Genomic DNA, 13,511 nt, shown 5'->3' on the forward strand with positions numbered 1-13,511 from the left:
GGGCAACGGAGGACACAGAGGGGGGTTTTTCTTTTTCTTTTTCTGTGTGTAAAAGGAGACGAGAACATGTGCTGCGTCACGGCAACGCAGAGGTGATGCAGACTAATCCATAAAGTACATTAGTAAAGGTGGTACTTGAGTAAAAGTACAAGTATGAGACCAGAAAATGGCTTTGGTAGAAGTTAAAGTCACTTTTTTGATACTGTTACTTCAGTAAAAGTACTTAAAGTATATGTCATTTACTCTACTTAAAGGTGCATTATGTAATAAATGTAAAATCCTCCTAATATGTCACAGAGACTCAGGAATAATGTTCATATAACAAACTGAACTCACCAACAACAACAGTGCAGCCAAAATATTTGCATTAAAAAAAAATATTTTGCAGACTGCAAATCATGTTTATGTTTTGAAATCATGTTTTGCCGTCATGTGGCGCCACCTACCGCCGTCTACCAATCATGGCAGTCGGTAGAGTCTCAGCTGCCGAGCAACCACGGGTTGCCAGTTACGTCAGAAAACGAAACCTAAAAGACCTCGGTATTTTGAATATGAATGTAGTAACTGTTTTTGGCCACATTCTTACATATGGCGCCTTTAAGTATCAAAACGGAATTTTCTGATATAAAATGAACTTAAGTCAGGATTGAGCCACGGTGGCTTAGTGGTCGGGTGAGTTGAGGGTTCTATTCCTGGCTCTGCTGAGTCTATATGTGTCCTTGAGCAAAGACACTTGGTGAAAACTGTCGTGCAGCTCCACAGACCATAATACCAACTCTTCTTCTTCTGATTTTATTCCGTAGTAACGAGAAACAAAGATAGTGAATGTAGTGGAGTAAAAGTACACAGTTGCTCGACTTAAAGTTATTTAGTTTGTTCGAGAAATAACAAAGTAAAGTACAGATATACGTGAATTTTGTACTTTTTGGCAAGAGTTGTGTTGAAGAATTGGTGGCGCGTGGACCAAAACTGGACCGTCAGCATCAGTATCTGGACCCGACAGATGATTTAATAAATCAGAGCTTTTATTCTGAAAAAATACGGAACTTATACAGATATATTCTGTTGCTAGAATTGACTTAATAATAATAAAAAAATAACACTGCTGTTGGAGACAGTCAGGTTTGGGAAGCAAATGTCCGTAAAAGAACTAAAGACGACGTCCACATTGTTGTTAGTTTGAAGCAGCAGACGTGGATTTTTGTTTCCCGAATGAAGACGAAAAAACGACGTTTTGGCCCAAAAAGTCAACGTGTGGCACGTGATTATTCATATTCATTCAAAAAAAAAAAGAATAAAACGTTGTGTTTTTGTGTGTCAAAGTGTTGTTTTTAAACTCCACAACCTCTTCCACATCCTTTAAAAAAAAAAAATTCCAATCCAACCCATATTTTCCCTCTGCCTCTTCCCTCTGTGTGCGCTCTGAATCCCTGTTGTAGTGGCGCCATTTGGCCACAGCTGGGCGCTGTTGCCTAACACTCCCCGCTCTCTCCCTCTCTCTCCTTGACTCTCTCTCTCTCTCTCCATCAGCCCTCCCTCTCTCCCTCTCTCTCTCCTCCTGCTTCTCTGCCTCAGCCAACCCGGGCTGTGCCGAGCTGCTCCCTGCGGGATCAGAGCGCTCCCCCGCCGGGACCCTTCTCTCACATCCCCCTGCTGGGACGCGGCTACATTTCCAGCCAAGCACTGCCTGCTTTGGCTTTATTATGTGTGTCTGCGCCGCAGCCCCGCCAGCAGAGGCAGGCAGAGGAGGAGGAGGAGGAGGAGGAGGAGGGAGACTGGTAGCCAGAGTCAGGACAAAGAAAAAGCAGGGAGACAGAGGCTAGCGGAGGGTTAGGACTGGAGCAGGATTATTTAGGCTGCTGCTGATAAGGCATTTGGGGAGAATATTAAAAAAAAAAAAAAAAAAAAAAGAGAAAGGGAAAAAGAAAAGCGTGGGTTGGTTCTCCTCAGGGTGGAGATGCAGGGGGAAGAGCGCAGTGTCCACAGCACCAGAGCGGCACCAGCAGCCTCACTGCCGGCTGTAGAGTAGCGGCCACGGAGCCCAGGAGTGAGCTGGAGGTCTGCGACCAAACAACCAAACAAGACTCGATAAACTATTAAAAAAAAAAAACAACAACAACAACAAGATGAAGAAGAAGCTGCAGGAGAACAGCGCGTAAAACACGGAGCTCCACGTCCACATTCTCCCCGCACCTGGATCGTTACGCACCGCTGTGCCACGGCACAACCGCGCGCTCTGCCTGTCACTTTTCCGCCGGACGCTGCTCAGGTGTGCGTGCGCGTGCGCGTGCGCGTGCGAGTGTGTTTTTAATCATTTGCCGCGCGCGTGGCTGACACAGCTGCCGGAGCGGCACGAGACACACCGGGCTGCGCGCGGGGCTAAATCACGGGGTGAGAGAACGCGAGTTTGTCGCCGCGCGTCAGAAGAAGAAGGAGGAGGAGAAGGAGGAGAAGGAGGTGGGACGTGAACGGGAAGTTGTTGCCGTTTTTGTTCCACAGGTTGGAGGAAAACGCACCGGAGGATCCGAGCGTCGCCGCCGCCTCCTCTGCGCCGCCGCTCGCTGCTTCGCTCCCGGCGTGTGTGCGGGTTTGTTGTCGCCGGACTAAAAAAAAACAAAACACCACAGTGTCTCAGAGTCAGAGAGTGAAGCTGCCGCATTGCAACAGGCGGAGGAGCAGGAACAGGAGGAGCAGCAGAGGAGAAGGAGGTACAGCAGCAGCAGCAGCAGGAGGAGGAGGAGCAGGAGGAGGAAGCCGCGGTGTCCGCCTGCATGGTTTAAACTGGAAACACTGACACGAACCAAGAGAATCGAGCCAGAGCCGAGATGTCGAGGAGGAAACAGGCCAAACCGCGCTCCGTCAAAGGTAAGGAAGCGCGCGCACACTTTGATCCACGAGCCAAAGCCAAAAATCACGAAAACACACGTTTTTCTGCGAGAGTTTGAGTCTCTGAAGGTTTGTGTGTGTTCATGTGTTCATGTGTGTGTGTGTGTGTGTGTGTGTGTGTGTAAAGTGAAAATCACTTTAAATCCTCTCCTGACACTGAGGTCAAGCGACTAAAGGAGGATTTATTTTTTAACAAGAAAAAGTTAAATCCACTTTAATTCAACATCATGAACCTAAACTCAGCTCTAAACGTCATCAAAAAGGTGAAATATGGATCATTATTGTGCTAAAAAGTCACATTTTTAATTTATTTAGAGCAGCATTTGCTTTATTAAACATCACATATATATATATATATATATATATATATATATATATATATATATATATATATATATATATATATATATATATATATATATATATATATTGTAGTAACTTTTTTTTGTTGCATTGATGGATGATTTTCCAGACAAAATGAGCACAGTGGAGATTTCTAAAGATTCACAGAACAGACAACAGAGGGGGGCATAGACCCCTCCACCACCTCCACCCCTGGCACAGGCCCTGAGTTTGGACGCTACACTGTAAAAAAAAAAAAGAGGCTAAAACGAGCGTTTTATTTTCATTTTTATTATAAACATTGAAATAGTTTCGAGTCACAGCGCGTGTTCACAACAGAGCTTTGTAATCCGGATTAGACGTAGACTTCATCCCTTATGTTTTAAATGTACATGTAGACGTTTTTATCCTCGGAAACGTAACAAACGTCGCCAGCGATGCGACGCAAAGTTGCGTTTTTGATGATCACAGACGACAACAAATAAAACATCTTCAGATTCTGTTCATTCATTATTCATTTTTTTGGTGTATTTAAAATATATAAGTAACAGAAACAGGATTTTATCCGAGAATAATCTCGGATTAGTTATTTTAACGTCCGCTTTACGGCCAAATAAATAAATAAACAAAACTCCGTACGTCGTCGTTGTCGTCGTCTGTGTTTTTGCGTCGCTGCCTCTCTTTAACCTTGACCTTAACCTCGATTAACCCATTTTTTTACGAAGTTTAAACCGTTAGCTTGTCTTTATTCCCGTGAAGTGAGATGAGATGAAATGAAATGAAGCTCCGTTTCGTTTCCATTTCCCATAAAAACAGTCTTCATGGACGCTCGCGGGTGAGTGGGCATCATGCATGAGGGCACGTCGTGGCCTCGGCCTCTCCATGTTTTTCCTTTATTGGACCCAGATGGGCGACGCGACGAGCTGACCATGTGGTCGACCCCCCCCACACACACACACACACACACACCATCACTATTACCATAGCAACCAGCGAAGCTTCCACCGTCTGTGACGGACCGTGAACTAGCTTGAATTTCACGTAAAGCGAGAAGGAAAAACATCGCTTAAAGAATGGCGTAAAATCAGCTCTGAGGACACAAAAGTCCACACGCGTCTCTGTTTGTGAGTCTTTGTACAGAATTTAAACAAAAACGCGTCGAGAAGCCACGTTTTTTGGTGTCAGTTTAACTTTTGACGTGAATGTGCACAATCACAGTGCTGCTCTCTGTCGCCGTCTTCCTCCGTCAGTGGTACTGCACCTTGTCTTCTTCTTCTCTCTACTACATTTCGTCAACGTTTAGGAATTTTTACATGAAGTGTCGCAGCTTTAAGGACGTCCAAACGACAGCAGATTAGATTGGATTAGATTAAACGTCCCTGTTAAATGTTCTTGCTAACTGTTCTCTTTCCCGTCCCTATCGTCGTTATCGTAACTCCCGAGACTGTTTGTGACGTCTAGAATTTTATTTTTTTTAAAAACGTGGGAACGAGCGTCCAATCACAGACAAAGATTCACTAGCATGTCATACTTTTGTTTGTGACGTTAGCTTCGCAGCATTGTCGCGATTCCTCAGCGGTTGAATAACGGCCAGATATGGAAAGTGAAAGTTATTCTTTCTTTATCTTTTAGTTATTTTTAACAGTCATAAAATCAAAAATAAATCCAGGCGTAAAATACAGGCTATATACTGTACGTAATAATATAAGAAGTGTAACTAAACTGCTGATAAAGATCGCTGAGGGCTTTTATTTTTTCGTTGGGGGAGGAGGAGTTATGCAAATGATGGCTCCTGCGTGTCATCGAGCCAAAGGTTAAGACACGCCCCCGGAAAAGTAGAAAACAATCACTCAATTGATTGATTATTCGTCGTTTCTTTGCTCATAATACAAAGAAATCGTTAAAAAAGCCAAAAGTACCTTAAAACCACCATGAATTGGTGAATTCACCTGTTCACTCAAGAGACGACATCTTAATTATTCACAATCGCTGAAATAATCTGACATTTCCATCACGATCGTGATCAATAATCGGCAGAATTGAAACTTTCTGTCCATGTACAGCTGTTCTGATGTCGATGTTGAAATCCACACTGACGCTGGATTATTGTTGTGTTTTTGTTTGAATATGAATCTGATTTGATCAGATAAGAATAATCCAAGTGGCTGAATGTGTTGGTGGCATAAACACACCGACCTTGTCAGGACCAGGACCAGGACCAGTGCAGTCGTCCTCACGGCGAGAGACCAAAAACCTGGTCCTAATGAAATGAGAGGCAGAACTGGTTAAAGTGTACGACTCAGATTGTGGTTTCTGTTAACGTTAAGGCCAGGGATTAAGTGGTTATGATTGAGATTAGGGATGAATAGAAGTCGGTGCGGTGTCCTGAGAAGGGTAGCTGTGCAAACCTGAGTGTGTGTGTGTGTGTGTGCGTGTGTGTGTGCGTGTGTGTGTGTAAGTGTGTGTGTGCATAACGAGAGCTTAGCTTTAGTTGGGCAGTCGAGCGAAGCAGAGTGAAGCAAAGCTGAGGCAGAACGTGTGTGTGTGTGTCTGTGTGTGTGTGTGTGTGTGTGTGTGTGTGTGTATGGAGGCCCTCGTGGTCCAGCTCGCATAAGTGTGTTTGGTGTGTGTGTGCTCATGCGTGCATGTGTGTGTGTGTGCACACGTGTGTCGCTATCTGCCCTCCACACCTTTGACAGCTTGGAAAGACGCGGGATTGAGGGGTGGAGGAGGTGGGGGAGGGAGGGGGAGGAGGACGGCGGGGTTAAGGTGTTTTTTGGGGGGGGGGGGGGGTAAAGCAGGTGAGCGGAGGAGGAAGAGGAAGAGGAGGAGGAGGGAGGTGAGCAGTGTCGTCGGGGGGATTATCTGTGTTTTCATGTTCCTCCGTCTCTCAGCTGCTCACCCGTCTATGACCGGCTGGCTCGGGCCACACAGACTCGCTGGTCAGCCAGGCATGCTAACACAAAACAACATCAACACAACACAACACAACAACACAACACAACAACAAACAAAACACCTCGCCCGCCCGTCTGCGTCTGTTCTGGCGCTAAAAGAGGACACACCGTGGGAGGACACGAGTGTCCAAGCGTCCGCTTGACAGGCTACACACTTGCCGGTTGACTCGCTGTGGTCACCAGTGTGTGTGTTGTTTTGTGTTGTGTGTGTGTGTGTGTGTGTGTGTGTGTGTTTGGCGACTTTGACGTCGTTTGGATAAGAAACGCAAAAGATGTCGGTAGATTTACGCTCATCTGTGTGAAGGAACGTACACTAGAAGTGTATCTGAACTGCTGATAAAGATCGCAGAGGGCTTTTGATTTCAGTTGCCGTGTTGAAGGAGGAGGAGTTATGCAAATGATGGCTCCTGCGTGTCATCGCGCCAAAGGTTAAGACACACCCCTGGGAAAATAGAGCCGAAACAATCACTCGATTAATCGATTATTTTAGTTCAAATGTTTGAGGTCACCTTTACAATTAATTGTGTGTTTTCCATTAAAAGTCAGACTTTTATTCATCGAAAGAGTTGAATATGAATGAATAGAAAATATCGCCTGAGACATTGAACCTTTGCCTTTTCATCAAAGAACCAGCAAAACGGTAGAATCCTGAGCAGAAAACTGTTTTCAAAATTCCAGAATTCTTGACTCCTCAGCTCAGATTTGTTAAAAATGTTGGTCCAAATTTTGGCTTTAAGAAATATAAAGTTTTACGATTTTGATCAAATTTGTCAGTTCGACAAAATGTTTAATTGCGGGAAAAACGTGGTACTCGGTGTCTCAGAAGTGATATATCACCACGCAAAATATCGCAATATTTCACTGTATCCACCGCCCCTCCAAACCCTGCCTCGTACGTTCATTTATTTACTGTTTTCTTGTATTTAAAAAAACAGATTTCATGTCACAGCAGCGTGAACAGAGCTTTGATTCTCTTGTCTTTCCCTCTCTCTCTGTCCGTCACTTGCACATCTGCAGAAAAACCTGTTTTTTTTTCTTCGATACAGAGACGCAGGAACGCACTCGATATTTTCTACTAAAAACAAATAACTTTTCAGCAAAGTCAATAACGTCAAAACTGATTAATTTTGGTTTTTGGAGACAATTTAAGACATTTGAGAACTTGACCTTGAACCCTTTTTGGCTCCAGGTTCCACCAAGAACCCTTTTAAAACTCTTTATTCAGAAAAAAGGTTTCTAAAGGGTTCTCTGGATCAAAATGGTTCTTACTGGAACCATTAGTGTTACCAAGAACCCTTGAAAAACCCTTTCTTCAGAAGCTCAGCCCTCGTAGAAGAACCCTTTTGGAACCCTTATTTCTGAGAGTGTACAAGTACTGCTCTAAAATGTGCTAAAACAGTGCTAAATAAGTGTGCTCAGTAGAACCATATAAGGTTCTTCATAGGAGAACCCTTTTTGGCTCCACGTAGAACCTTTTTTATAAAGGTTTCCCCTGGAGGGTTCCACCAAGAACTCTTTTAAAACCCTTTATTCAGGAAAGGGGTTTTAAAGGGTTCAAAATAGTTCTTGCTGGAACCATTAGTGTTTGAAAAACCCTTTCTCCAGGAAAAGGGTTTTTCAGAAGCAAATGGTTCCAGGTAGAACCTCAGCCCTTGTAGAAGAACCCTTCTGGAACCCTTATTTCTAAGAGTGTATGAGCGGCCACCTCGGATTCCAGATTCAGATTTAGATTAATCGTTCTACTAAAAACTGTATATAAAACTCTCTTTATTGCACGTTCTATATAATAAACCCATCATCAGTGCTGTGTGAATCGTTTCACATGAAGACTTTTTCTCTCTATCGCTTCCCTTTTTGATGGATTCTCTTGACCAGCGCTGAGACCTTGTTAACAGCGCGGGGGACGTGACTAATTGCCGGCGCGTTAATTGAACGCGGCGATGAAGCTGATGAGGTGAGAGGAGGAGGAGGAGGAGGAGGAGGAGGAGGAAGGAGAGGGCGGCTTCTTCCTCGTCTTCTTATCAAACTATTATTCCCGAGGATTAATCCCTTTTTAATGTGTGTCTTTAGCGCGTGCAGCAGAAACCTCCTCCTCGCCTCGCCTCCTCCTATCGCCTCCCCCGAGTCTCTCATGCATTATGTAGCGATGATTATTACTTAATTACACATTAATAAATCCGCTTCATTTGCAGGACATTAAGCGGTGGAGTTGAGCACATATGACAAGAAGACGGAGGACGAGGAGGAGGAAGGAGGAGGAGGAGAGAGGAGGAGAGAGGGAGCACTTAGTTTTTAGCATTTATTTGGTTTGTTTAGCGTGTTGTTTATGGTTAGTGGAGCCAAGTGAGTCCTTTGACCGAGAGGGAGAGGAGAGAGGAGAGAGAGGGAGGTTGAGTTAACTGTCGCCTTGTGTTGAGCCCAAAGCTCTTCAGGGCTAATGGCATCATTTCCACTCCATCTCCTCCTCCTTACATCTCCTGCTTCCTCAATTTGTAAACCCTCTCCTTTCTCTCTCTCTCTCTCTCTCTCTCTCTCTCGTGGAAAATCCTCACATTCTTCATGACTTTTCGTCCGATTCCTGCCGATCCGCACCATCGTTGGGTTTGTTGCGCAATACATCGCAAAATAATCTGAATCGCGATACGACCAAAAATGCAACATCGGAGTGAAAGGAGACTGTAGTTGTTTGATTAAAGTGCAGTTTGTGACTGTGGATGCTCGCGCTGAAACAATTTACCCGATTTAATCTGATCTTTTTAAGGAATCAAAACAAGTTTTCAGATTTTTTTCAGCTTCTTAAAGGTGCATTATGTAATAAATCATAAAATCCTCCTAATATGTCACAGAGACTCAGGAATAATGTTCATATAACAAACTGAACTCACCAACAACAACAGTACAGACAAAATATTTGCATTAAAAAAAATATTTTGCAGACTGCAAATCATGTTTATGTTTTGAAATCATGTTTTGGCTTCATGTGGCGCCACCTACCGCCGTCTACCTGTCATTGCAGTCAGTAGAGTCTCAGCTGCCGAGCAACTACGGGTTGCCAGTTACGTCAGAAAAACGAAACCTAAAAGACCTCGGCGTTTTGAATTTGAATGTAGTAACCGTTTTTGGCCACATTGTTACATATGGCGCCTTTAAATGTGCATAACATTTTCGTTGTTTCTTTGCTCCGTACGACAAACAATTCAGTAAAACAGAATAGTTTTTGGTTTTCGGACAAAACCAACATTTTATGGACCAAACGATGACTCGATTGATCAAGAAAATAATCGTTAGTTGCAACCTGAGTGAATGCAGAACAATTGTGAATAAATATCTTAATTGCGATCATTTTTGACTGAAATTGCGACGCTAACTATTTTCCGTGATTATTCTCATTTTTGTCTGAATGACATATTTAAAATGTGACAATAACGCGTAAATGATATCTAGACAATTTGGCTTTAAGGAATATTGTGGATTAGTTGTTCAGCCATAGTGAAAATGGTCAAAGTTCAAAGGTCATAGAGTCTACGTATTAAACGTGGACGAAGCATCTCTTTAACGTAGTTTTTCCTCCGCCATTATCCCGCTGTAAACTCCCTCTTCTTCTTCACGTGAGGTCACTCCCACGCCCAAGTTTCCTCCTTCATTCGTTTCAGCAGGAGACATGAAGTCTTTCACCCCAACCTGTCTAGGCACATGGCCACACTTACGTCTGGTTCTGTTTCTTCTTCTGTTAAAATGGAGTTCTTTTTAGTGCTTGAGTATGTTGTGATTTCGACTCCATTTTATCGAAGTTTTTTACCAAAGATAGTCTCATAAAACACAAATTCTATGCTGCATTTATTCCGTGGACTCATCTTTTCACTCGTTCCTCCTCGCGCTGCCTCACTTCCTCTTGTTCGTCGTCTCAGTTCGACGCGGTGTTTCATTGCGAGTGCGTGTGTGATTTAAATCTAATAAGAGACTCTGGGATTGTAATTATTCATCGCCTGGAGTTAAAGTTATTGTCAATTAACTTGAAGTTAACAAGCGCCCGAACCTGCCAAATGTGGGTGAAAATTAATTGTGCTGGGAAATGTCGTGAAAAACAGGACAGTTTTTTTTTTTTATTGTATTCTAGGTTCATCAGAGCAAAGGGACGACTTTCGTCAAGTCAAATTTTCTTGAATTCGTCGCTGGTAGGTTTTTCACGATATTCGATACAGAGACAGAGGAACGTACTCGATATTTTCTACAAATATTCTTGGGCTCATAAGCGATATATTGATTTTGACAATCGATATTAGTCTTTTTAAGTAATAAAAACACATGGATTTGCAGCTTCTAAAAAGTCAATAACGTCAAAACTGATTCATTTTGGTTTTTGGAGACAATTTAAGACATTTGAGAACTCGATCTCTTGATGTTTTTCAGCGTTTTGTGGACCAGACCAGTTCTCCAGCAATCAAGGAAATAATTTACAGATGGAAATAATCTTTAGTTGCAGTTCTATAAATAAATCCTGTTTCAAACCCTGTTCAAACCCTGTTTCAAACCCTGTTTGGACCATGTTCAGACTCTGTTAAAACTCTGTTCAGACCCTGTTCAGACGCTCTTCAAACCCTGTTCAAATCCTCTTCAAACCTTGTTTCAAACCCTGTTTCAAACCCTGGTTCAAACCCTGTTCAGACCCTCTTCAAACCCCGTTTAAACCCTGTTCAGACCATGTTTCAAACCCTGTTCAGACTCTGTTCAAACCCTGTTTGGACCATGTTCAAACCCTGTTTGGACCATGTTCAAACCCTGTTTGGACCATGTTCAGACCCTGTTCAAACCCTGTTCAGACCCTGTTCAAACCCTGTTTCAAACCCTGTTCGGACCCTGTTCAGACCCTGTTCAAACCCTGTTCCAAACCCTGTTTAAACCCTGTTTCAAACCCTGTTCAGACCCTGTTCAAACCCTGTTTCAAACCCTGTTTAAACCCTGTTTCAAACCCTGTTCAGACACTGTTTCAAACCCTGTTCAGACCTCTTTTGAGACCCTGTTTCAGACCCTGTTCAGACCTGGTATTAGCAACTGTTGTTCCTGCAAGTACACGTCTGACTCCGTCCACAAATCTGATCACAAAACCACATTCAGAGGTGGTTTTTAGGACACATTTGTTCCCATTCCTGAGCTGCAAGAAAGCAATCTGTCTTCAAGACAGTTAAGAAACTCAGTCTCATCTGACGTCCTTAACTACACAACTACTTACATACGCGAAAGGTTTATTTGTAACATCAGTAAGAAAAATAGACTTGGTGTCTCAAAAGTTAAAGGGGTAAGTCCAGATCTGATCTCATGTGATCCAGGACACATTTTAACTCCAGGTTCACTCGGATCACGGAGAACAGATGTTGATACCAGGTACGAGCGGCCACCTCGGATTCCAAGCGATTGCGCCACCCTCGCCATATGACACGGCTAACCGCTAACCGCTAACGTCACGTGTTCACTACACCACGTCTTTTCCCTCCCCTTCCCTCTCTCTCTCTCTCTCTCTCTCTCTCTTTCACCATCTGGCTTTAGCATTAGATCAGTTTTAATGTCGGAGCACAGAGACGTTCACAGGGCGACTGGCTCCTATAAAACTCAGAGACACCACACATGTGGCTCGGATTACTGCGAGCGGAGGGGTTTTGTCGTCGTTTTTGAGGGTTTATTTTGTCGCCGTTTGTCCAAAAAGACGTCCGTTTACCTTCCGCCGTGTTGTGCGCGGCTATAAATAAGTGTAATCTAAGCTCACTCTGGAAGACAAAAGCCTGTATTGGCTTTGCGTTAAGACTCGCTCGAGCATTAAATGGCTTTTCTAAGAGCTTTGTTAGGAATTCCATTGACTTTGCAGCAGGGGGTGGATTTGAGGTTTTGGTACTTCTTTTTCTTGTTGTTGCTGTTTTTTTTTTTTTTTTTCTTTCTTTCCCCCAAAACAGGACAAAACAAGCTGATGTAATTGGTGATTGGTGGAGCTCAGCAGCTCCATGCGTGGAATTTAACTGGAGTCGTGTGGATCTGCTCTCAATTAGAAGGCAAATTAGTGCACAATTGAAGGCGTGGAGAACTGAGGCTGTTTTAAGGAGAATCTGGCCCTTTTTCCCTCTCTGAATGAAATAATAATCACAGTTTTCTTCTAGTTTGAAGAAAAGTCCTGTTTGTGATTAATCCGTGGTTTTCCGATGACTTAATTTGACTTTTAATCGTTTGTGGCGAAGCTCTTTTTGTGACATCATCTTCTCAGAATGTTAATATCTCCTCTGACAATAAGCTGAATATCTTTGTTTTGTTTTTTTTAGGTTTAGGAAACAGAAACACGTTGATATTTTCTACCGTTTTCTGCGTTTTATGGACCAAGTTATCTTTTGTCGCTAAGTGACCACAGAGGTGGATTTTCACATCGTGTAGATGTTTTATTATTAGTATTGACGCGCTGGTTTTTAGTGAGTATTTTGGGGGGAAATCTACACTTCAGATTAAATCTTAATATCCGTTGAATTTTTTTGCTCCTATGACAATAAACAGAATATTTTTGGTTTGTTTTTCGGTTTAGGAAACCCTATTTTTTTAGCATATTACGGCCCAAAAAACAACAAAGTTATATTTTGTGTCCTTTCTCAAGTTCACAAAGTGACCACAGAGGTAGAAACAACCTCATATTATACAGAATAATGAATACAATAAGGCTTTTCAAAATGAATGTTCACATTGTGTTGATATTTGTCGTGTTTTTCCAACCGCTGACTTAATTTCCTGACATTAAAACAGATATTTAGGACATTTATATTTAAATAATCCCTTATGAAATCATACAAATGTTCAAAAATACAACCTCTTTAACTGTTTTTGTAACGTCATCTTATTAGTAAAGTGAATCTCTGCAGATGTTCAGTCACTAAATCTCATTTTAAGTCGCCTGTGTTGATGTTGCTCTTCCGTATGTGCAGAAAAACAGCAAAACTTCACAAACTTAAGACGTTTTTAAGCTCTTAACATTAATTTTAAGGTGCTACTCAACCATTTGGATGGACCACACTTTATTAAGTCACTATATCTCATTGAAAAATGCATCAAGCTGAACTCAACCTGAACGAGCCATCTCTACCGTTTGGTGTAGTCGTGCAATGCTAAAGAGAAAATCCACTAGATGGCGCTGCGTCTGTGACGCAACGTAGTTCGTAGTTTTGTTGACATATCGTTTCAGAGGAGTTGTTGTACAGAATTATGTAACTTAATTCAACAAAAATAAGTCTTATAAGGGTCAAATATATTTTTCGAAACATGCTCTACCAAACAGTTGATTTGTTATTTTATGGTTAA

General features: G+C 42.6%; 1 protein-coding gene across 1 annotated transcript in view; it reads left to right on the forward strand.

The window, feature by feature from the left end:
* Positions 1-2,825: 2,825 nt before the first annotated feature.
* The window catches only part of znf423 (zinc finger protein 423), a gene marked incomplete at both ends in the record, with an annotated part of 198,200 nt that continues 187,514 nt past the window's right edge, over positions 2,826-13,511 (forward strand). Inside the window, one exon of the mRNA XM_083894314.1 lies at positions 2,826-2,865. Coding sequence (XP_083750440.1) covers positions 2,826-2,865 — 40 coding nt within the window. The remainder of the gene's footprint in view (positions 2,866-13,511) is intronic.

Source organism: Microchirus variegatus, assembly GCF_963457635.1.
Source record: "Microchirus variegatus genome assembly, chromosome: 8".
Lineage (NCBI taxonomy): Eukaryota > Metazoa > Chordata > Actinopteri > Pleuronectiformes > Soleidae > Microchirus > Microchirus variegatus.